At 45.9% G+C, this 24,591-nt stretch overlaps 2 protein-coding genes across 2 annotated transcripts in view; one reads left to right on the top strand and one right to left on the bottom strand.

Annotated features, from left to right (window-relative positions):
* CCNC (cyclin C) overlaps window positions 1–24,591 on the top strand; it is a 165,886-nt gene that overhangs the window by 86,196 nt on the left and 55,099 nt on the right. The window lies entirely within an intron of this gene.
* PRDM13 (PR/SET domain 13) lies at window positions 4,889–13,726 on the bottom strand. The gene is made up of 4 exons (XM_050786599.1): window positions 13,381–13,726; window positions 11,654–11,785; window positions 11,220–11,340; window positions 4,889–7,548 (listed from the first exon to the last, which is right to left on the bottom strand). Exons 1-4 carry the CDS (start codon window positions 13,522–13,524, stop codon window positions 5,822–5,824), a joined length of 2,124 nt encoding a protein of 707 aa, XP_050642556.1. The 5' UTR covers window positions 13,525–13,726; the 3' UTR covers window positions 4,889–5,821.

The following is a 24,591-nucleotide window of genomic DNA, read 5'->3' as shown; positions in this document are numbered from 1 at the left end:
CCACTTTATGAGGAGAATATCCGCCCATATAAATATCATGAAGTCTCAAACTACTAATTCAAGACAATAATATACAAATTGATTTAGAAACCAATGTAGGGCATAGAATATATACAAACACCTATAGATGGCAACGCCAGTACCCTGAGATCACATTTCAGCATGTTAGCTTTAAATAATTCCGAAAGCCTATCCCATAAACCCTCTGACATATTTTCTTTTCTCTACATCCTCTTGGTTGCTAAGGCATTTCTTTCTCATGCTTTCTGAAAAATCACAAATCAGCTTATAAAATGCGACATGCTACGTTGACTTGTTTCTCATTGGATTGACTTTTAGCATACCTGAAAGCATTTTGTTGCTCACACATGTGTGCTGCTACAGTCCAATGCCCTCAAGAGAGCTTGAATCTGACCTGGTCACGTCTCCATTTCCCTTAAGGTGACAATTCAGGAATCAACTGCTCAGTGTCAAGTATAGAATCTTATCTTTCTGCCTTTTTTTTTTTCCCCAGGAATTTAACATAGATTAAAAACAATCTTTGACCTTCGCTATGTTCTTATGTAAAGCCATCTGCTATTGCATCTATCTTCACCATATCTCCTGTCACATAAGACATTTCCACCTAAGGCTTTCTACTCAAATCACTAGATTTAAGTGTCTCCCACTCAAATACAACTTGCCATGAAACGCTGGATTTTAAATCATTCTCTACTTAAAGTAACTTCCAGGAAAACTGCTGCACTACCAGCATTAAGAATAGAAAATTCGTATTTATAGCCATTTCTTGCAATATCAAATTATGCAAAAGTATATATGGATAGAAAAAAGTAGAGAACGCTCATGACGTTTGGATATTTATTTTATTTTTAATAGTTTCCTCGCTCTACTTCTAAACATTTCTCTTAATCTGTTTAACTCAAATTACCAAAAAATCTATGACTTTTATATTCTTTAATGAACTCAAGATTTGTCTTTATTGGCCATTTACATGAAACGTTAAACTTTAAATAATTAAAATGTACTTGAAACAAAGTTAGTGTCTTCAGAGGAGTTACATGTACACGTGTAGTCTACCCACTTTCGGTCCCTTTTTGAAGGACTCTTGGAGGGTTTGCAAGCTAAAGGCATTAACAAGTTGTCTGTGGTACAACGGCTTAATTTGAATTAAACTACAGTCGCAGATGACAGAAGCCCTCCTTTCATCTTTTGTAGGGAGGCCTCCGAGCCCAGAGCGAGCGCCACGCTCCTTCTGGAACTAAACACGTTGGCCCCGCCGTCTGTTGAGTCCTTCTCTTCACAACTCACACCTGGGTGGCCAAGGGTCACTCTTGACCTCGCGTTGGCGCCAGCGCCTCTGCCCTCTTCCCGTTGGGAAGGCGGCAGATGGCGAGAGCGCACCGCGCGGGTGCCGCAGCTCCCCTCCACAGCGGGGTCGGGCAGTTTCCACAAGGACCCGTTAGGCCTGAAACTCTCCCGTCCTCCTGCCGGGCACCGCGGGTCTTCCCCGGTCCTTCTCTCCAGCAGGACGCCTGGACCGTCCACCTAAGCGGGGCAAGACTCCCGCACCTCTGCCCCAACCAGACCCCAGAAAACCCTGTTCCCAGGAAGCGCGAGGCTGTAAGCCCAGAGAGCGCGAGGCTGTGAGCCCAGGGGGCGCCGCGCCACAGGATGCTGCTCTCACTCTCATCTCCAGCTCCGCCTGGCCGCCGCCGCACTAGCCCAAACGGCGAGGCCGTCGCGGGGCCCGGGGTTCTTTCGCTGTGGCCAACTCGCCACCAATAGCAACCCTGGCTCCAAGGAATGCACCAATGGGAGCGCTCGGAGTAACGCGGCTCAACCAATCACCGCCCTCTCGGCTCTAGGACCCCACCAGCAGTGTCATCACTACTCCTGTAACTCCGCCAAACGGTAGTTCTAGCCACTCCCGTCCTTCCCTCAGAGTCTAGATATTAAATATACTTTCCCCAGAGTAGAATCATGCGGAGTTGCAGCTTATGCTTGGCTCAGGAAGACATGCACACGCGCTCACCTCCGCTGCGTTCTTCTGCTTAAGCTCATCCCTCGATGCCCAGCCAAGCTTTTCAAAATTTAGTGAAAACAAACGAGAATTCTTTTTACCACGCAGTTGACCGCTACGAACCATTTGAACCGTTGTCTCAGCTTAAAATGGAAAGATGGCCTGAGAAGGAAGACTTCTGAAAGAAGTCTCTCCTTAGCAAAAGGATGGAAAGCCTTTATTTACTGAAGCTGATGCGAGTTGGGGGTTAGAAGTAAACCAAGGAGAGTGTTCTGCAAAAAGATGCTAGTGTTATACAAGGTTGTCAACCCTTATCTCCTTAGGTTGATATCTTCCAAATGAAAACACAAAGAGTTGCTAGAGTTTAGGGTTTTCAAAAATATATATATCGTTTGATAGCTCACTATGCGTCAGGTGTGATCTAAGCTGCTGGCCTGCGTTAACTCATTTGATGTTCACAACTATCCTATTGCTTATTTCGCCCTGTTTTACAAGTGAGGAAATTGAGGCAATAGAGAAAACGGCCCAAGATGCAAAGCTAGTAAGTGACAGAGGCGGGACTAGAACCCAGGTCTGTCTGAGGTATTTAGATTAACAAAACAGTTTAATGCCCAACCGAACTAGGTTCAAGCAATCTAGAGTCTTTCAGTTCTAAAGAAAATGAATACGCCTCCTATCTTTTAAAAAAAAAAAAAAAAATTGGTACAAAATATTCAGTTAGAATCCCAGAAACCTCCAGTGGCGTTAGCATAACGCTCAAAGTTAGTTGTGGTCACCAAGATAAGAAGAGTTGAATGGTGGGTGACAGGGAGAAGAGAGAAGGGGATAGGAGACAGAAAGAAGTAATCTGAGAAACACTAATTCAACTGAGGCACTTAACACAAACAATACTATTGTTCCTGCTTGTATATCACTGATATGACTTTGTCATTAAAATTAATAATGGCATTAAGTATGATAGTATGCACAGACATGAACAAATATATGAGTTATTTGAGGCAACCTATGGAGAATTACACATGACTTTTGATTAAGAGACTCTTTGTTCAATTTTTTCGTATTGGAATCTATTTTAACAACGTCTAGAAGATACCAGTTCACAAAGGGGAAACAGAATATTGGGTCCTTTGTTTTATTAAATTCTAAATGTATATCCTTTAACCAAACTAATTTTATTTTTTGAGATGGGGCCTCGCTATGTTGCCCAGGCTGGAGTGCAGTGGTTATTCACAGACATGATCATAGCACACCACAGCCTTGAATTCCTGGGCTTAAGCTAGCCTTCTGCCTCAGCCTCCTGAGTTGCTGAAACTACAGACATGAGCCACTGCCACCGGCTTATTTTCAATTTATTTTTATGAGCTATTTTCAGAAGTTACAGGAGTTGGTACTGAGCCAGAAAACGGGAGACTGGGGCAATACTGTTATAGCTGATAAAATGTTTCCCATGTTTCAAATCTGGGCAGCCTTTCTCACTTTCCTTGAGAACTCACATGCTCTGATTTCAGAAAAGCTTTTCCAATATTCTTCTATAGTGGTGGATTTGGTTTGAAGCAATCATTGCTTCAAAGGGCAGGACCACAATACTAAACAGACAGCAAGAAGCTCTGGGCTCTTGGAGCCGATTTAGCAGGCAGATGCTTGAATTCACTTCTAGTTCTGTGTGACGAACTGTGAACCTGGTGGGGCAAGTCAATGGTCCTCTTCTATGGAATGGAAAGAGCTGAAAGTAGCATAAGAACCTGGCACAGTATAGGTCCTCAAAAAATGATGGTATCTTTGTCACCATATTTTCATGTTGATACTTCTCTCTCTCTCTCTCTCTCTCTCTCTCTCTCTTTTACAAAGCTTTCTTTTACAAAGCAAAACATTTTCTGGTCAGCTGCCACTAAAAACCTATAATTCCTAGCATACATTTTCTCATAGAAGAAATCTTGCAGATCACCACCAACAGAAATCGCATGCCCTCCCCTACCCATGCCCCCCTGCTGTGATGTGCCAGAACATGTTCCTGCCAGCCACCAGGCGAAGCGACTAAGGCAGTGTTGCCAACAGGAAGACAAGGTGAAGACTTGCAAATCATTCAGGATTCAGAAAATAAAGGGCATTTTTAACTGAGTTAAATTATCAGCACCACATCCAGACCCTTGGGTGACTCACCAGAATCTTCAAACTGATCTCTGAAAAAGTGCTGTGGACATGGGCCCTTCAGGTACCTGCCCTTAGCTAAGGGGTTAACTGAGCCTCTACTTTCCACAGTGAAATCCTCCCCAGAGTGTATATGGGGATGAAGATGGGTGCTTTCCAATTTTAGTCAACAAAATTATATTCTTTATGATATCTGCCCATTAACTAGCGTTTTTTTAAAAACCAGTAAATATAGTCATTGCTTCTAATTTTGCTGTTCTAATTATGGGCATCCCCGTGACCTTAAAAAATATGCTTTCTTTTCTGTAAGATAGGACCAATACTGACAGCAGAAGACCACTGGAAGAAGGACATGGGAAAAAGAAACTTATGAGTAAAGTAAATAGATCAGCACTTCCAACAAAACAGACCCTCCTTTAGTATTTGTTGAATTAATAAAATATATGACTCATAAAAGACACTGAGCAAGTTTCCTTTTTTGCTTCCCAAGGAAAGTTCTGTCAAAATGGAACACAACAAGAAATAGTGATTCTACTGTTCCATACTTTAACAATATGTGGGGTTTTTCTACTTGAAGGTCATGAACTTCTTTCAGTAAACATGAAAACATTTAGCATGATTAACAATGGTTTTAGGAAACAATTCTTTTGCCTGATGTTTGGGAGCCTGTAAAATGCACATATTGAAAATGGCATACTTCCCTCTTATAATACAACACTGCTTAACATTATTTTATGAATAGTCAAAGTATTCAAGTCTCCAATGATTTATTTTATTATGCAGTCTCCTCGCAAATTGTTTTCAAATTAAACTACTTGTTTAAAATATCTGCTGAAATCACTAAGTGAACAAACTCTCGTTTGTATCTTTATTTTTCTTAAAGATTGCACAAGCTGGAACCAAAACCAAAATACTATATCCACTGTACAGCAGTCATTATAAAACAACACACACCACATTTGTATTCTACCAAATAGAATATTTTCTTTAAAATTATATATTGCGTGCTCTTAGATTCATGCTTTAGATATTTTACATTTATCATTATTCTCTCATAAATAATTGCAACTTGACCAATTTGTACACCTGCTACCACTATATTCAATAGGGCAAGGCGTAGTCTTTGACATGAGAACAGATAAAATGGAAATCAGTATATGGATGTCACATCTACCCAATTGTGACTAGTGTTTTGCCTAAGAAATGAAATGCTAATGTAAAATACACACACAAAACTTCGTTTCAAAAGGCACAATTTCCTCCACAGAAAAGTACAACTTAAAAATACGTGGCAGTTAAAATCTGCGCCCTCGAGGGCGCTGTGACGTTCGCATTGATGTGATCCTGAACACCAAGAGCAGACCGCCTGGGCGGTTCAGGGTGAGCTCATCCAAGAAGTCCAGAGGCCCGGGGTACGGAGGTCCTGGTCGCCCTCGAGCTGTCCAGGTGGCCGGATTTACGCCACCTCTGAACTGTTGCTCTGAGTTTCAGCACCAGATCTGGGACCTCTCACTGTTCCAAATCTGGCGCCCTCTCAAAAACAAAAACGGTTTTGTCCATTGGGTCCCTCTTCCCACCACCAGGAGTTCCTCTTCTGCGAGAATAGACCCTCGATTCCTCTGTCCTCGCCCCGCCCCTTCCCGGGAAGACTTATTACAAGTCGCGCTCGCCGCCGCCCGCAGCCTCGGGGTCGCTCTGGTCGTCTGTGAAGCAGACGTCCACGTCACTGTCGTCGCTCTTGGGATCCCCAGGTTCCGGGGGATAGCCGGGCTCGGCACCCGGGCCGTCGCCCGCTTTGGCGAGCAGACTCTGGCCAGGGTGGCGGGACTTGACATGTCGCTCCAGGTCCCGGCGGCGCACAAGTACCTTGCCGCAGAACTCGCAGCGGTAGGGCGTGTTGCCCTCGGCGTGCAGCCGGATGTGCTTGTTGAGATTGCTGGGGTCGCCGAAGGGCCGCAGACAGACTTTGCACTTGAGTGGCTTGTAGCCCGTGTGCGTCCGCATGTGGATCTTGAGCCCATACTTGCGCGAGTACAGCTTGCCGCAGTAGAGGCACAGGTGGCCGGTCTTGGGCTTACCTGCGCCGCTGCCTCCGCTGCCGCCGCCCCCTGTGCCTCCCGCCGCCGCGACGGCCGGTGGCAACGTCCCCGAGTCCAGGCGTCCGCGACCCTTCCCGGCAGCCATCTCGGACAGCTGCTGATTGTGCATGGCGATCTCTCGGTCGATGCTGGCCAGCGAGCCCAGCTCAGCGGGGCTTAGGGCGGCCGCTGCTGGCCCGCTGAAGTAGGAGATGGACTCCGGATACTTCAGCAGCCCGCCGAAGTGCAATTTGAGCGGGTAATAAGCGGTAGTGGCCGGTGAGCCGTAGAGCAGCTCCCCGTTGTAGACTGTAAAGGCCGGCATGACGGCAGGCAGGTGACTACATTCACCACCTGGATAGGCTTTGAGACCGCCCGTGTCGAGGGGCGGCAGCGCGCAGCGCTCGAGGGGCAGCCCGGGCGCGGGGGGCAGCTGCGCGTACCGCGCTCCTGGCAGCGCGGCGGAGGCGGGCGGGGCGCGCTCCACGTGCTTGAAGGCGGACGCCTCTTCCGGGGGAACTGAGAGCAGAGGGAAGCCGCGCAGGGCCCCAGAGCACGGCAGGCCATGGGGCGGTGGCGGCGGCGGGTCCCCCGCGAGCAGGCACTTCGGATGGTGGTGGTGGTGCGCGTGGTGGTGATGGTGGTGACCCGCGCCGCCCGCCGCCGAGTTCTCCCCGCTGCCGGGGCGCCCGCACGCCCGGCCCCCGCCCAGCAGCCTGCCCAAGGTGAGGCCGGCCCCCTGCTTGCTGCCGCTCTCCTCCCGGTAGGGGTCGCCGTGGGCGGCCGCCGCCGCCCTGGCTAGGCCGGCTGGCTTGAAAGCGGAGCGTACGCCGGGGTAGAAGGCCAGGCTGCCGACCCCCGCCGAGGAGCCGCCTACGATGCCGAGGAAGTGCCCTTGTCCTCGGGCGGCCCCGCTCATGTCCAAGGCACGGTCCAGCTGCTCCTTGCCTTTCTTGAGCTGTCCCCACTTGCCTGGGGTCGGCGAGGTGGCCGAGGGCGCGGAAGAGGCCTCGCGCTTGATGCCCTCCCGCGCACCGCAGGCCTGAGCTGGTGGCGGGCCCTGCGGGTGGGGTCGCAAAGTTCCTGCCTGGGAAGGCGCGGCGAAATCGGACGCGGAGGGTTTCGGGGAGAGACCGAGGCCATCAGCCGCTGGAACGGCGCCTTGGCGAGCCGCGTGTTCGTGGTGCGGGAAGGCGCCGCCTCCACCGCCGCTGAACACGCAGTGGAAACGCAGGTGTGCCTTAAGGCTGTTGGGGTATCTAAACGTCCTCCAGCAGTACCAGCAGATGTAGCGCTCCTCCCCTGGGCAAAAAAGAATGGAAAAGCGACCCGGTGAGAGGCGAACAAGCGAGACAGAAAGAAAGCGCCAGTGCACCCAAGGCAAAGGCCAAGTTTCGACCAGCGGTATCGGGAGAGGGCGAAATATAAGTTCGGTAGCCCTACGGTATCAAGGACCCCGAAAAACTCCAAATGGCCAATCCTTATCAGTGTCTCCATCCTCTGGGACTACTTAGAGGCCAAAAAAGGTGATGGGACCTTTCCAACGAAGACTTCCTCCAGGCCTTCCAAGCAAAATCTTCGTTGGAAGGGCAGCACTCAGGCAGGCTGGCCGGGTAAGAGCAAAGAGCAGCTGTTGCTTTAAATCAAGTGTTGAGGCTGTGCAGTGTCTGGGCCCATCTGTTGGCGTTTGCAGAATAGGTAGCGTATGTCAAGGAGTTTGGATAAACTGAACAAAGACCAATCTAATGGTCGTGAGCGCCTCATTACCAGGCGAGACAATATCCTGTATGTAGAGGCCATATGTAATCATTCCTTTTCATAGAACAATGTCTTTTGTGTCCCCTACCCACCCATTCCACCCCCTTCCAGCCTTAAACACTTTGCCTGAGGTTTTCCTGGAGCGTGACCAACTGAAGGACCACATAAGGACTATGATTTGCCATTCTTCAAAAATTATTTGTATCTTTATTTCCTCTTTAACCCCATTTAATTTGCTGGGAGAAAAGAAAAAAATCTTATGCCATGATACTCTATAAAGAATGATGATAATCTAAGAAGGATGATGTTGCATTGTCTTGTCTGCCACTTGGTAATTAATTAACTCCTAGATAGCTGCACAAATCCAAGCTTAGTAAAGTCTTTGGAGAAAATATATTAGTTTTTTATTATATGAATATATATAAATGATATAGATCGATAAATAAATATAGATACTCAGCTTTTAATAAGTGCAGAATTCTCTACCAGGCACTACATATGTGTTTGGTGTCAAATCTTTTTTTGTGTTTAGTATTATTAGCATTAGTTTTTTCATTTCGCCCGAGTTTGTGAACACAACCAAGAGACACATATATGATCACATACTAGAAGTTAATTTCCACTTAAAAGGGTCGTATTACTGCTGTAGAGAGAAATGATCTTGCAGTTGGGTTTCTTTTAAAACGTGGTTGATTGATAATACTGAAGGGAAAGATGTCTGTGAGAAAGAAGTTAGTTGAACCGCAAGGAAATATCCAAAATATAAATCAGTCTCATAAAATTTAACAGGAAAGTTAAATTCCCCCTCTGCATATACAAGCAGCTCAAACTTCTGAAATATTACTACAGAAATAACAATAGGGGAAAATTCCAGATCTTCTTCCCTTTATGTATATTAACTTCTGGGTTTGCATAACACAAGTAGCTCCCACCCCCACCCCTGTGAAACACCTGTGAAAACTCAAGTGATAAGCACTATATTCCAAGGAGAGCAGAAAGAAAAATGGGAGAGTAGTATTTCCCTATGAGACCCTATCCTAATTGTTTATAGAAGTCTTAGATAAAACCATTTCAGTATTCTGTTACTTTGTACTGAACATTCATGTAAAAGAAATCTTGAAAAAAAGAAAGAATAGACCTCCTGGGTTCTCTTGGTGGGTATGTTGTCTTAAATAACCTTCCTTCTAACTTCAGAGCCTTTCTGTCTCTCATCACCCCTTTTGAAAGAGGGAGTTTTCCGAGTCTGCCGCAGAATGACTCAGCTTAATGCAAAGCCACATACACTTTTTTTCTTAACATGAAGGGGCAGTATTTTCCTCCACCTTAAGACGAAATTGAAACCCACTGAAGTTAGCTAGAATTAGGAGAATAGCAGCCATCCATATTTATTTCTTCCTCTTTCCAAGCTTTAAGCAGCATACATTTAATATATACTTTTTTTTCAGTTATCCTAACCAACTGACATGTTCTCCAGACTCTCAGATCCAAATCATGCCAAGAGTACCAAACACATTTAACAAGTGACTGCCTCCTCTTCATGTAACTCTAAGGTAGTCAAGAGTTCAGACTTCTCCAAGATGGGGAAGTCAGGGTTCAAAATCACCCATGCCTTCTCACCTCCAGAAAAAAAAAAAAAAAAAAAAAAAAAGGTGTTTATTTTGACATCTGTTACCATATGATGTTTATAAGCTCAATTGGCTGAAAGGAAAACACAAGGACCACTATTCCAGTTGCTTTTGTACTATTTGGAACTACCTAAGAAAGGGTGTTCTGTGTAGAAATGGCTGGCTCCTCAAGGTTAGTGGTCCTCCAAATTCTGTAGTGGCAGATTCGAGAGTTCTCCACTATTCGGCTTTTATTATACGTCTCTTTTTACTGGAAGAAGTTGACAAGAGAATGTAATATAATGTAATGCAAGGAACAAACTATCTTAGGATAATTTGAATACTATACATGCAAAATAAACAATTAACTTGCAGAAAACGATGATACTTTAAAGTGACTCATTGTTTTGAATAAACTTCATTCTGTCTTATTCATGAAGTGTTTCCTAATTCACATACTTGTATTAATTTCTCTAAACCTATTTCTAAAGGGATGTGATTGAGCACGCAATCCAGGAAGACAGCATGTTCGAATATTTCACAGCATTCATTATTTTGATGTTAAATAATAAATGTGTCTTTAGGAGAAATTACAGACCATTGTCATGGAAAAAAAGCCATGGTAGCTTTGTATGTGAAAAGGAAGTCTCCAAGACCTTAACTATTCTAGCACCTCCTAGACTTCTTTCCACAGGAAGTGTTCTTCAGTGTTCAAGGGTAGGTTTAAAAATGTTTTTCTGTTTAGTTACTGCACCTTAATTTGCATAAATCCGCTCTTGGCTTTGAAGGGATCAAATAAATCTGAGAAGAAACTGGGATAAATCCCAGATTCAATTTAAGTAGGCAAAGGGAAATGAATAAATGCCACTTAAATGGAAGGGTCTCAGTACCTGCCAACTGACCAGCTGTAAGTACCGTAATACTTCTAAAATGCTGTAGAAATGCACTGTTCTCCTGGAAAGCCAGTGGAGAAGAAATGTCCTTGGACTTTGTAAAAGCATTCCAGGTTTGAGTTATATTCTGTGGAACTCACGATGTAATTGCTATAACAACAATTTAAGGCTCCTTTTTTATTATTTATTTATTTATTTATTTATTTTTTGAGACAGGGTCTCACTTGTCACCCAGGCTGGCATGCAGTGGTAACATTACAGCTCACTGGAGCCTTGACCTCCTGGGCTCAAGTGATCCTCTTTTCTCAACATCCTGAGTAGCTAAGACTACAGGCATGTACCACCACACCTGGCTAATTATTTTTTTGGTGTAGAGACAGAGGTCTCACTATGTTGCCCAGGCTGGTCTCAAGCTCCTAGCCTCAAGTGATCCTCCTACCTCAGCCTCCCAAAGTCTAGGATTACAGGCATGAACTACCGCGCCTAATTTTTTTTATCTTAATTGAGTAAATAATGGTCTCTTTGAATAGGCATCAGAAAAAGGATGGCCCCATTGAGTTCATAATGCGTACTTTTTCCCCTGCCATTGTGAGCCAGATTACTATCACTGTTATCGTTTATGGTTGATTTTAAGGAGGTAGTGGCGACCTCTCCTCTTTGCCTTGAAATACAGGGAATGTGAATTCCATTTTACCATCCACGCTTTTGGAGTGGGTACCTTTCTCATCGTGAGTCGGAGTCGCCGTGGTGGGGATGTCGAACCACTGAGCCAAGGAGTTAGAATACCACACTGTCAGCTCCTCCCCTGGCTGGACGTCTCGCAATGCTCGGTAGAAGATCTGGGACGCAAGGAATGGAACAGTTCTCTGTCATTTCCTGGGTAATTGGTCAAAAAGCAACTGAGAAGAAAGGTTCAAATCCCGATTCTGATGCTGTGTGACCCTGGAGAAGCTACTGGAGCTCTCTGAACTTCACTTCCCTCACCCTTCAAACAGAAAAACAATAGTATCTACCTTATAGGGTTGTCAAGACATTTAAATGAGACGTCTAGCTAAAGCACTTTGCTCTTAATATTGTTGGCCACCGCAGGGATGGTTAGGTAGATTGAATTGGTGGTGGGGACTAGGGGATGTGGAGAGAAGCCCGCAGTACCTGTCCTCCGGGTAAGTCTGCAATAGCTTCCAGAGTCTGTTCCTGGGAGTTTCTGGCTGCCCGGATTAACCCTATCCACTCCAGAGGGGAGCCCCCCGACTCGTCCACCAGCTCCCCTCTCACCATGCGCACCTGCAACACAAGCAGTGGTCGTTCTCCCCGCACCTTGGCCAGGCCCACAACCCAGACAGAAAGTTTATCCTCCACCCCCACCCAACACAGGAAAGTGGTTGTTTTTGGTTTGGCCAGACCACTAGGGGCTACTGGAAGGAGGAGAATTCCTTAGGACCTTGCTTGGGGGAGGGAGAAAGAGGAAAGTCTACCTATGCTAACAGTACCACCACTTTCCTGCGCCCCACCTTGGCAACACGGGGAGGGGGGAGGGATGTTGAGAACATCCTCCCTTAGTGCTTAAGCACATCTTGTACCAAGTTGTTCCCCACACACTACCCCAGCTCTCCCACTGGCAGTTCTGAGAGCAGCCCTAACACCAGGTTAGAGACGTTTCTAGGTCAGTCCCAGGACCCAGAGCGTCCCCCTACAAACAAACAAACAAAAAAATTATCTCATGCCTCCTCTATTCTGTGTGCATCGCACCTAGGTGCCTGTGAGCCTTGCAGCGAAAGTCTCAGAACAAAGCCCAAGCGGGGAAAAGCTTGCCCGCAGCTGGCAGGCCATTTAAAAGCAATTAAAAAGCGTTTAAAGAGGAATGCGCGGTGGGCACCAAACCCTGCTTTAGACTATAGTGGGGCGGGGGGGGGGGGGGGCGTGATTGCAGGAGGAGCGAGGTACAAGTCCCGCTGGCTGGACACCGGAGCTTTTTCTTACTAGAAATCTCCAAGCAAAGCAAGCTATAAAGCCAAGGAAGCCAAAGCCCTTCCTTCTACCCCTGACTTCTGCCTTCATTTCCTGGTCGCTGTTTGCCGACCTTTGGCTCCTGGGACACCCCCAAAGCGGGCAAGTGCTTTAAGTCTCCCTGATCAGGGGTCGCAACGGTGTGTGGGGTGTGGGAGTCAAAGCTAGTGGTTTGGCCCTGGCGCCTGCCGGTTGGGACTCTGAACTCTCACAGCCCCGCTGTAGGCGCTCTGATCCTGTGCCCCGCGCGGATGGGCGCCCCTCGACCTTGGAGCCCGCGTCAGAGCCAGCACCTTGCTCATCCTCTCTCCATATGCCCCAAACCCACAAGCCGACATCGGCAAGGGGAAAAAATATATATCTGAGGAGATTCTGGGAACTGAGAGCCTCCCAAAGATTTTTTTTGTTTAGGGAAAAAAAAGTAAATTATTTTAAGGCGAAATTAGGCCTCAAATTAACATATTGAAGGGCAGAAGGGAAGAAAGGTTCTCGATGCCCTACACCCCCAGAAAGAGGGTGCTTTTGCAGAGAGAGCTGAGGTCAGGGTGCGGGGGTGGGCTTCTGGGTTCTGAGGAGACCCGAGAGCGCGGGGGAAAACACAAGCCGCGAATGGTCCCGGCACCTACAGCCCTCAGTGCACCCCACCCAGGGCTGTCCCCTCTCGGCCACATCCTCTCCTCTCAACCCGACCCGTCCAGCTCTCACAGTTAAAGAGGCTACTTGCTCAGAATAACAGGAGTCCCCTTCCACCCGGCAGAATTAGCAGGTAACGACTCAATCACTCCCTTCCTCCACTTTCTCTCTCTAGCCCTTTCCCGGGTCAGGGCACTGAGAGGCGAACAGCAGTGGGCGGAGGTCTGAATGGTCAATACCTTTTTCTTGGGCCCGGGCTCCCTGCGGTCTGACAGGTACTTGCCCAGCTTGAAGGTACCAGGCACCGGTCCGAGGCGCAAGCCGGCCGGGATGCAGCAGTCGGCACTCACGCTGGTGGCTGGAGCTCTGGCGGCTCCGTGCATTGTTGCCGCCGCCCCCGGGCAGGCGCTCGGGTGCGCCAGGTCCTCGGAAGGGCGCGAGTGACAGAGCTGGAGCTACGCGCTAGCCAGGGAGCCGCGCCCCGACGTGCGTCCTCCGCCCGCGGAGTGACGCGGGCGGGCATGCACTGCGCCTTTTCAATTGGGGCGGGAGCCTTTTGGCACCGCCAGCGCAAGGGCGCGTAGTTTGGTGAGAGAGTTGCGCTGCGAAGCAGCTGCAGAGTCCTACCCGAGAGGGTCACATGGAGTGGTTCCCTCAGCCCCCTGCATAATCGAGGCCTCTGAATGGCTAGCACACAATGGTCCAGGCGACCTTCCCATTCCTAAAAATCCAATTTGTCAAGGGCGAAGAAAAGGCACTGGTGAATCAAAGGTCCGGCGGGACCATTAATCCTCAGCATGGGGTATTGTCCTCGAGACAGTTACGATATTTTAAGTGACAAATCCACTGTATAATTTCTCCATAAATTTTACTTCCTTTTATTGTTCCCCGACAAACCAGTTTTGGGAAATAAGTGACTACTTTAAGTCTACTTGGCTGATTCCTTTGAGCCTTGGTCTACTTCAAAGATTTGTAATTCTCTCCCCTTGGCTTTATTGTAAAGGAGATTAAACAAAGAGATGGAGACTGTTTGGAGGACTTGTTAACTTCTATTGATTTCTGGCGTGTGCCATACAGAAATTAGGCAGGTACTTGATGGGAAAACACCAGAAAATACCTACACTTTTTAAATAACGACCATTTTACCATTTCAGGGGATTGGGTTCAGGCCAGTCGTCTATTTAGAACTGCTTTAATTGTCACTTCTGTCCCATTTCGTCCCAAAATATGATGAAGCCTCCAGATCAAGTTGAGAAGGCGCGGTCAACTGTGCATCACTTTTCTCGGGCACACCCCGGGCCTGCACTTTCTCTGGAGAATGGGAAACGACCCCAGAACCAACAGTTTCGACCGGGGATCCTGCCCCCCGGTCCGCGGCCCAGGGTTGAAGAGGAAGAAGTTCTAACAGTGGGTTATTGATCACGTCCCCTGGAAGAGGTCCTTGGACTAACTCCCCTAAAACCAACAACCTGGACTTTTCTATTAAAAAATAATAATAAAATAAACAAAAACGAAATCACCGCAATCTGCTAAAGGTTGTAGAGAAGGGGGGCGAGGTGGGCGTTTGGGACAACTCTTTCTTACACCTACTTTGTGAACTAACAAGACGTTGTACTTCGGAGTCAAACCGGAGAGCTCCCCGTTTTCTTTTAGGGAAGCCTCCAATTAGCGTGCGGACATTTATTTTCATAAATAGTAGCCGAGTAATCAAATTCATCAGATATTTGTGACTCCTGCCGGCACCTGCCGCGTGCTGCTAGCTCTGGGCACAGCTCCCCCAATCCTATGCAGCCAGCACCGAGCCCGATGCAGTTCTTCCAAGAGAGGCCTGAGTGGTGGTGTATTTCCAAGCCTAGCGCCAGAGGCCCAGCCACTGCACAAAAGGGCGGAAGGCCCTCAGCAGCGCCCACGCTGCTAGCTTCTCCAGGCTTTGTGGGCTGAAGGTGCTGGAGGGATTGTGGTTAGCAAGGGTGGCAGGACGCAAGGTGGCGACACCTGCAACTCAGCAGTTTATCTGAGGAGGTCTTCAGAGAAGCTCCGTGTAGTGCCCCTCAGTCGAAACCTATGTTCGCCACACTGGGCAGGTCCAGGACACTCAGGATCATTCATTCTGTGCTCTCCCACTCAAGACTCGGGGAACCTTTAGTGGATTGCTTCGGAGGTTCGGCCTTCTAGTCTGTAAAATGGGAATGATGGATACAAACAGACCCTTTGCTCCCTCTCCGCGGTTCACTTTCATTTGTAACAACAATCTGTAGAGTGAGTGCATTCTGGAAGCTCCAAAACTGGTTGTTTGCCTAATGGGAGAATCCAGGTCAGGCCAAAGGTTTCAAGTCTAACGTCTCACGTCAGACCCTGAGAGGAGACACGGATGGCTGGCCTCGGGCCAACTCCAGGGCCTGTGTATACATGGCTGCTGAGGCAGAGAAGAGTCGCTTGGAAAGTCTGGAGGGCCACACACTGTGGCCTCCGGGACCGTGCAGCCACACTATGCCCAGGTCACTTTCTGAGGGAGCTGCCACTGATTTTTCCTCGGAAGCCTCCAATTGGGCCTCTGAGGGCTGCGAAGACTGCCCTCGACGGAGAAGAGGGAGCCTTTGATCCAGCGGCCCATGAATGGCAAAAGCCGGGGGGGAGGGAAGGAGGAGAGGAAGCCTCTCCCAAGAGTCAGGGCAATAAATTTAAGCCATGAACATGTCCCTCTAACCTCTGGCCTGGCGACTCCGGGATGACACCCAGTTTAAATTACCAGCACTGCAAACGGGAAGGGGCGAGCGCTGGGCCTGGGTTCGGGGCGCCTCCCCGGCCCTCCTTAATGAGTGAAAAAGCGTGAACGACACGCGAACAATTTTATCAATAGGACCATGTAAAGGCCGACTGTGAGGAAAGTTATTTATTAATATAGCCAATTGTGACTGGTTCCCAGCCCCGCGAGAAGAAAGAGACTGCGCCAGAGGCATTCACACCAGCTCGCCGAGTTTTATTCTGTCCTGTGGCTCAGAGTTGAAGTTCCCCAAGTGAAATAAATTGTCCACAAAGGAGAAAAGGAACACATTTTCTTTTATTTTTCCTCCCCTAAAAAGCAAGGGTGAAACCAATCTAATGTGCCCAGTGGAGCAAGATGGGCCGTGAAAGGCTGGGTGTTAAAAGTAAAAGCGGGCTGTGCAGCAAATGGGATGGAAAATTAAATGAAATTAAATAGCTTGAACGGCCGTATTGTCCCTTATTAAAAAGACACATTAATTACATGGTCTCAGCCTTATTCAAAGACAATGTTGAGACTCAATCAAAACATTCCACTCGGCTTTTTTTTTTTTTTTTTTTTTAATCGACTTGAAATGGGCGTCCAGAGGCCCCGTTAAAGCGAAATCTCTCCTACACCGAGGTGCGGGGAAAGGCGGTTTAGGGGCGGTCCTGCTCCCTGCCCACTGTGGAACCGCTCGGGCAAGGCTCCCGCTCCGGTAACAGGTTGCCATAACAAGGCTGGAATGCTCACCAGCAGCCGCCGGCCCTCCGAGGGGCAGGCTGCGGAGAGCTAAGTCCCACCCGCGCCCGGCTTTCGGACCTGGCAGTGATAGCGGACGGCCCCGCCCGGTGCGTAGTCGCGAATGAGCGAAGAGCTGGGAATGCGGCCGGCGCCGAGCACGTGTGACCTGACTGGACTCCGCCTAGAGGAAAGGAGCGCCTTAAGACTTTGGCGCTGAGACGAGTGGCTTCTTTCAGACCACACTTCTCCTGCGCTGCTCGTCACCGTTGCTCAAAGGCTTTGAGTTTCAGGTCCCCACCGGGACCGAGTGAGCTGTCCTGAGGGGTGGCGGGGGTGGGGAGGGCTGAGTCTTGGAGACCCTGGTGCTGGTGACTCACCAAACACCCCTCCCTCCCAGGTCGGCGCGGAATCCCGAAACTGGGCCCGGAGGAGTCCTGAACCCGGGGATGCAGAGAGCCGCTCGGGGTCAGCGACCCGAGACGAAGGAGGTTGGGGAAAGCAGAGAGAGGCCTGCAAGCCCCGCTTTCGGTAGCCGAATGTTGGCCGGAGGTGGCCTAGGCTGCACCCCCCGAGGGTGTCCGCGCGGGCCGGGCGGGCGGGTCAGCTCGGACCAGCTGCGCGGCCCCCGAGGCGCGGGTGGGACATTAAGGCCGGGTCTGAATAGGGCGGCGGCGATGGGCTCTGGGAACGCCACCAGATGACACGCCGGCGATGAGGCCATTTTCCCCTTAATTGCGTGGCCGGTGGATGCACGGCGGCCGGGAGTCTCCAAAGTGGCAGCCAGGACGCAGCCCGGACGCCGCTGGTGGGTTTTGTGGTGCCTTTTTTGTTGTTTTTTAAGTCCTCCGTTGGAAAAGGCTCAATAAAAGTATTCAGAATCCCTCTCAAGTTGCCTTTTAACCGGAGTTCTCCAACTTATTTCTTGGTTCTTTCGGTTGACATGGTGCAAAGAAAAGTCAGCGAGCGTGTTGCTGAATTGCAATGTCTCGGGGCACCTCCACATTCAGCGCTTCTCTGCCGGCCGCTGCCGAATGAGCCCGCACTCAATTCGATTTTCCTTGCTGTTGGGCACATTTAGGAGCGCCTCTATTTGTGAAGTTCATTTCTAGGCAAATGTATTCAAGAGCTGATGGGAATGAATAGGACCGTGTGTCAGCCGCCCCTAATTGGGATTAAAGCACTTAGGAGCATATGCAGAGAGTGACAGAAATTCTCAGGTTGCATTGTGTTCAGACTTCCACCCGCTCGGACGCTCCTCCTCCAGGGGAGATTTATAGAGATTTCTCGGAGAAACTGAGGAAAGAAAAGCGAAAAGGGAAACAACCGGGCTAATGGCTCACGATGGGGCTGCGGTTCCGCAAGTGGTGGTGACAGCTTCTGAGAAAAGATGCTGGGGAATAATTGAACGCGGGCGGGGGAGCAGGTCTGAACTCTTTAATCAGAAAGGCGGAGAGTTAAAAGGCGAAATAAAGATGTTCTGGAGATTCCCAGACGGTGTTTCCCCCTTTTCTTCTTCTTCTTTTTTTTTTTTTTTTTTCTTTACCTTGAAGAGCCGGGATACATTTCTTTTTATCTCTACCCTCCCACACCCACCCTAAATAACATACCCTCTCTTGGAGCAATAATAAGAACAATTTGGTACTCGAATTAGAGAGGGGAAAAGTCACAAAAGAAACAAAAATATCTCTCTTTTTTTGTATGTTGAAGACTTCACACCCAAATAAATCAATGAAAGTATTTTGACATATGAATGTGTGTGTAAAGTATACACATGCTATGTTAAACACGATCATAATATGTATTTATATAATTAAGGCTGTGTGTAGATATATAGTGTGGTAAATCTCCACCTGGAAGTAGCTGCTAGGTTTCTGAGCTGAATTGACAAAGCTTCCCCCAACTTCCTGCTCTGTCACCCAAGCTGGAGGGCAGTGGAGTAATCATGGCTTACATGGCTCAGTGGTCCATCATGGTTCACTGCAGCCTGGGCTGAAGCGATCTTCCCATCTCAGCTTCCAGAGTAGCTGAGGCTACAGGTGTGAGCCATGACACTTGGCTATTTTTTTTATTATTATTTATGTTTTGGAGATTCCAACCAGGCTGGTATGGAACTTCTGGGCTCAAGTCAGCTTTCCAAAGTGCTAGGATTACAGGCGTAAACCATGGTGCTCAGCCCACAAGGCCTTTTAAAACCTGAAAATCAACATGGAACTGAGGCTCAGACAGTTGTCTAAGCAAAGAGAAGTGACAGCCTCTTTTAGCCCTTGAGGAGCAGAGAAACCAGAAAGGACAGATGAACACTGAACAAAAGAATGAGGGGGAAAGCAGATACTTCTTTTCTGGATTTTCTTTTTTCTTTCTTTCTTTCTTTCTTTCTTTCTTTCTTTCTTTCTTTCTTTCTTTCTTTCTTTTTCTTTCTTTCTTTCTTTCTTTCTTTCTTTCTTTCTTTCTTTCTTTCTTTCTTTCTTTCTTTCTTTCTTTCTTTCTAATTCATCTGCAAACATTGATTCCCAGGAAAAGTGAGAGACTCTGGTTGTCTGAGCTCAGGATAGGAGAGAGACTTCTCACTATACTACTTTTGGTATCATTTTGGATTTGGTACCATAAGAGTATATTTCCAATTAAAAGTTATTCTTGCTGGATGTGGTGGTTCTCACCTATAAACCCAACACTTTAGGAGGCTGAGGCTGGGGTATTGCTTGAGAGTTTGAGACCAGCCTGGGTAACATAATGAGACCCTGTGTCTACAAAAAAATTTTTAATAAATTATTCTTGATATTACATTTTTAAAATCTGTATGAGGGCAAGGGGAAAAGAGGAAAGAAATAAAAGGATGGTAATGTGGAAATATGAAAAAGAGATGACAACCAGCAATTTTTATAATAAATACCTATGCAAAATTAGTCTCCCAAACTCACTCTAGAAACACCTGCTAACCACGGGCTTAGCCATGGTGAGAAGCTGTGTTCTCCAACTACAAAGGAGATTCTGGATAAAGGGGATGACCATGTGACAGAGTGACAAGCTCCCCCCACCCCACAACCATGTCAAGCCATGAGTGGAATATTTTCTTTCTCCTTCAATTCCTAAAACCTTCTTTCTCCCCCAGGCTAGCCCACCTCATAAAGAAAGAACTTGTGAATCTGTGTTCAAGAGGCACAGGATTTTCCTTTACCCCCAAATCTAGTTTTAAACTTTTTGGAAAGTAGTGCATTATCAGAGGAAGCTGGCCTGGCAGATACCTTGGTATTCCCTGGGAGAACCTGTGAGCAGTTGAAGTTGATCCAGTGATCACCACAATAACAAAATAAACAAACAATAAAAATTTTCTGCTTCTGTCACAACTAAGAGCCAAATTTATGTTCATAGCCAGCATCTTCAAATAGCAATTAGAAAGTTCACTAGTAGGATCTGTGTGTTCTTCTACTGTCACCACTAATTATGTGTCTGATGCAACGCTATCACTCATGTTATCCATACTCATGTTATTTATATGCGTGAGCAAATGAGGATACATTTCAATTTCTTGAAAGTATAGTTGAATTTTATATATCCTTCATTTTATGGTAGGATAAACATTCAGATAACCTTTCCAACACATAAATAATCACCATCTAAAATTTTGGTAAGGTTACAAAAGGTAAATTTTATGTACATACACACGAAGATATTGTTTAAATAGTTTTATTGAGATTCACAAGCCATAAAATTCACCCATTTAAAGTGTACAAATTTTGTTAGCGTATTCACAGTTCACATAGTATACAACCATTACCACAAGCTAATTTTGGAACATTTTCATCTGCCTCACTCAAAGAAAGCTCGTACCCAATAGCTACCACTCCCCGTTCATCCCCAACCTCTCCAGTTCTAGGCAACTACCAGCGTTTTTCAGTCTCTAAACATTTGCTTATTCTGGACATTTTATCTAAATGAAATCATACAACATGTGGTCTTTTGAGGTTTTTAACTTAGTATGTTTTCAGGGTTCATCCATGTATAAGAGTTCATTCCTTTTTGTGGATAAATAATATTCCATGGTAGAGATATCTCAAATTTTATTTTTCCATTCTTAGTTAATAGGCCTTTGCTATTATGAGCAATGCTGTTTTGAACATTGGTATACGTGTTTGTGTGTATGTGTCTCTGTGTGTGTGTATGTGTGTGCGTGTGTGTGTATATATATACACACACACATATATATATATGTTTTGTTTTATTTTATTTTATTGAGATGGAGTCTTGCTCTGTTGCCCAGGCTGAAGTGCAAAGGCACGATCTCGACTCACTGCAACCTCCACCTCCTGGGTTCAAGAGATTCTCCTGCCTCAGCCTCCCAAGTACCTGGGATTACAGGTGTGCATCACCATGCCCAGCTAATTTTTGTATTTTCAGTAGAGACGGGGTTTCGCCATGTTGGCCAGGCTGGTCTCGAACTCCTGACCTCATGTGATCCACCCACCTCAGCCTCCCAAAGTGCTAGGATTACAGACATGAGCCACTGCACCCAGCTGTTTTTATTTCTTTTGGCTGTATACCTAGGAGTAGAATTGCTTGGCCATATAATAACTGTGTTTAATTTTGGGGGGATGGTCAAACTGTCTTCCAAAGCAGCTGCACCATTCTACATTCCCACCGGGAGTGTATAAGGGCTTCAGCTTCTCCACATCCTTGCCAACACTTATTACCTGTCTTTTTAATTATCGCCATCCTAGTAGGGATGAAGTGGTGTCTCACTGTAGTTTTGATTTGCATTTCCCTAATGACTAAATGAATAATGCTCAGACATACTTTCGTGTGCTTTCTGCCATTCATATATCCTTTTTAGGGAAATGTCTATCTAGGTCCTTTGCCCATGTTTCAATTGGGTTATTTGTCTTTTAATTATTGAGCACACACATTTTTTATAACTTTTTAAATGCCCAACACATAACAGGCTATTAGGTTGAATGATCATAACAACACTATGAGGTAGAATTTTTTATCTATCTTTTACCAATGAGAAAATTTCAAAGAGGTTAAGAGCTTATTGGGGTCATACAGTAAATAATGGAGACAGAATTCCTCTCACATCATTCTGGGTTTAAAATCCAGGCCATTTACACTTGACCTCACTGCGTTAAGGGGCTTAATTGATGTCACATATCTGTTCTTCTCTATGCAAATGATTAAGTTACCATGGGACATCCAAGTAGTTGAGAGAGTGGGCTCTGCAGTCAGAGTGCCTAGATTCAAATCCTTCTTCTGACACTTAGCCACATGAACTTGAGCAAGGGTAACCTTTCTATTCTCCAGTTTCCTTATCTGTAAAATATGAGTAATAAAAAAGACCTACTTCTCAAGTGCTCAGCTGAGCACTGAAGACGTAGGACATACTCAGAAATGTTACTTAATAATATTCTTATAATGATACTATGCCCACCATTTACCAAGCCCTATGATAATGTATTTGTACTGTTAGGCTAGGAATTGTATATGATAAATTAAATAGAGCAGGACTTCTGGCGCCAGAGGCTACTTGGGCAGTCACATAAGATACAGTCATGCATAGCTCAGGGCAACAAATAATTGATGAAGGAAAGCCTCTCTTTATAGATGTATTCTATCTCATAAATGAATAAAGAGTTTGGGAATTCAAGTATTATTGTTTTGGAACCCTTAGTGAAATAATGAATCCAGGCAATGATCATCAGTGACGGCTAGCAGCACAAAAAGCAAGACAACTACATATTATGTGCCTCTGAATGGAAGAAGGCAACACCGCCTGTGAAACAATCTTGCCAAAACAGGCAAGCAAGCAAATAAACGAAATCAAACCTGAATCTGATTGTTCTCATAATAGGAAATAGAGAGGACAGATGAATATGACAAACAAATCAGTGGGACTTGATCAGCAAAAACAAAATAAAACAAAAACAGATTGTGGGACCCTCTACTGGACAACTCATTTTTATTTTTAACAAGTAAGTTGCAAGGTGAAAGGGAGAGGGAGGGGAACACATTTAAAGAGATTTAAAGAGTGTGGTGGTTTAAAAATATGTCCACAGATTATTTAACAATTCACACCTCAAAAAGCGGAACCTTGAGTGTGGGCAAAATTTAATCACTTGCTTGTAACAAAGAGAATATGGCAGAAGTGATGGTGTGTGGTTTTTGAGACTAGGTCATTGCACATTCCTCCTTGATATCTCTACAACACTGACTAGATATTCCATGGTTTTAGGAATTAATGTTAATTTTAAATGAAATAATTTTATTATGGTTATGTTTTTTAAATCCTTATTTTTCAGATACATACTGAAATATTCACAGAAGAAATATGATGTCTGGGATTTGCTTCACATAATTCTAAGGTGAGAGGGCAATGAGTAGAGGTATAGATCAGGATTTTTCAACCTAAGCACTAATGACATTTTGGACTTTGTTGTAGGGGCTGTCCTGTCATTGTATGATATTTAGCAGCATCCTTGCCTCTACCCACTAGGTGCCAGGAATATCCCTCCCCCATTGTGGTGCAAGACAGTGACAAATGTCCCTGAAGGAGAAAATTACTCTCTGTTGAGAACCACTGGGTATAGATGAAACAAAATTGGCCACAAGTTGATAATTATCCAGTTGAGTGAGTGATAAGTACACGGGCATTCGTTACAATATTCTGTCTATTTTTGTATGTGTTGGAACTTTTCAAAATAAAATGTTATTCAAAAATAAGATTTTTTTTAAAAGTCCAGTAGGGGAGAAGAGATGTGAGACAGTCAGTGGGTATGTGTACATGCTCTCAAATCTGAGCGGTAAAAAAAGCAAAAACAGGTTCTCTGCTTCTATCATCTTTTAAGAAGCTATACCAGGGATGGGCTAGAGAGAATGTGCTGAGTTGCAGGGTGTAAAATCTAAATAGCTGCCTGGAATCTTCAAAGCTACAGTGGTACCTTGCTAGACCTAAGAAATCCACAGCCTTCACAATTTTGAAAAAAAGGTACTTCTGTGGCATTGAATAAAACTCTTTCTACTCTTCTCAGTTGGGATAGGAACCACCAAATGTGGTCTGCACTTAAGTCAATTATAATGGCCTGAATTCATTTCATTTGTGCAAATACCTTCCTTGTTAAAAAAAAAAAAAAATCCGTGAAGTTATTCCACATTCATCCTTGACGTTTGAGCCTCAAAGTCATGTTTGGAAGATAGCATGAAGGAGAAGAGTCTTCAGTATTATCCCTCGGTTTGGGGATACTGTGCTCCTAACTTAATATCCTAAGACATGTCTGGATCAGTGAGTGTTCTGAGGTAATGTGGAACTTTCTCCTCCCAAAATTCACATGTTGAAGTCCTACCCACCAGTACCTCACTCAGAATGTGACCTTATTTGGAGATAGGGTTCTTAAAAAGATAACCAAATTAAAATGAATTTATTAGGGTGACTCCTAATCTAATATAACTGGTGTCCTCATAAGAAGAGGCATTTAGATTCAGACATGCATATAGGAAGAATGTCATGTGAACATGAAGACAGCCACCTATAAGCAAAGAGAGAGGCCTGGAATAGATCTTTCCTTCACAGCCCTCAGAAGACATCAATCTTATCAAAACCTTGATTTTGAACTTCTGGCCTCCAGAACTGTGAGACAATAAATTTTTGTTATCTAAGCCACCCTGTTTTTTGGTACTTTGTTAGGGCAACTCTAGCAAACTAATACAAGAACAAACACCAAAAACTCTGTGAAGGGTTGAAGCAGAAAGGGATAAGAGGTGGTTCTGATTCTATCCAAATGTAAGAAATACTGGCTTCAAGGCTACTTCCCCAAGAAAACCCAAATTAAACCATAAGATGGCTCGACTGGAGACACCACAGCCAAGGCACAGGACACAGACTCGACTGTCTCTGAGAATGGCTCTCTGCCCCTACTGCCTCAAGAAGTTTGATACTCTGCTGCTGACCTCACAAAAAGGGATTCCACACAAGCGT

Source organism: Macaca thibetana, chromosome 4 (assembly GCF_024542745.1).
Source record: "Macaca thibetana thibetana isolate TM-01 chromosome 4, ASM2454274v1, whole genome shotgun sequence".
NCBI classification, from domain to species: domain Eukaryota; kingdom Metazoa; phylum Chordata; class Mammalia; order Primates; family Cercopithecidae; genus Macaca; species Macaca thibetana.
Note: the sequence above shows the minus strand (reverse complement) of the source record. Positions and strands in the feature narration are given on the sequence as shown.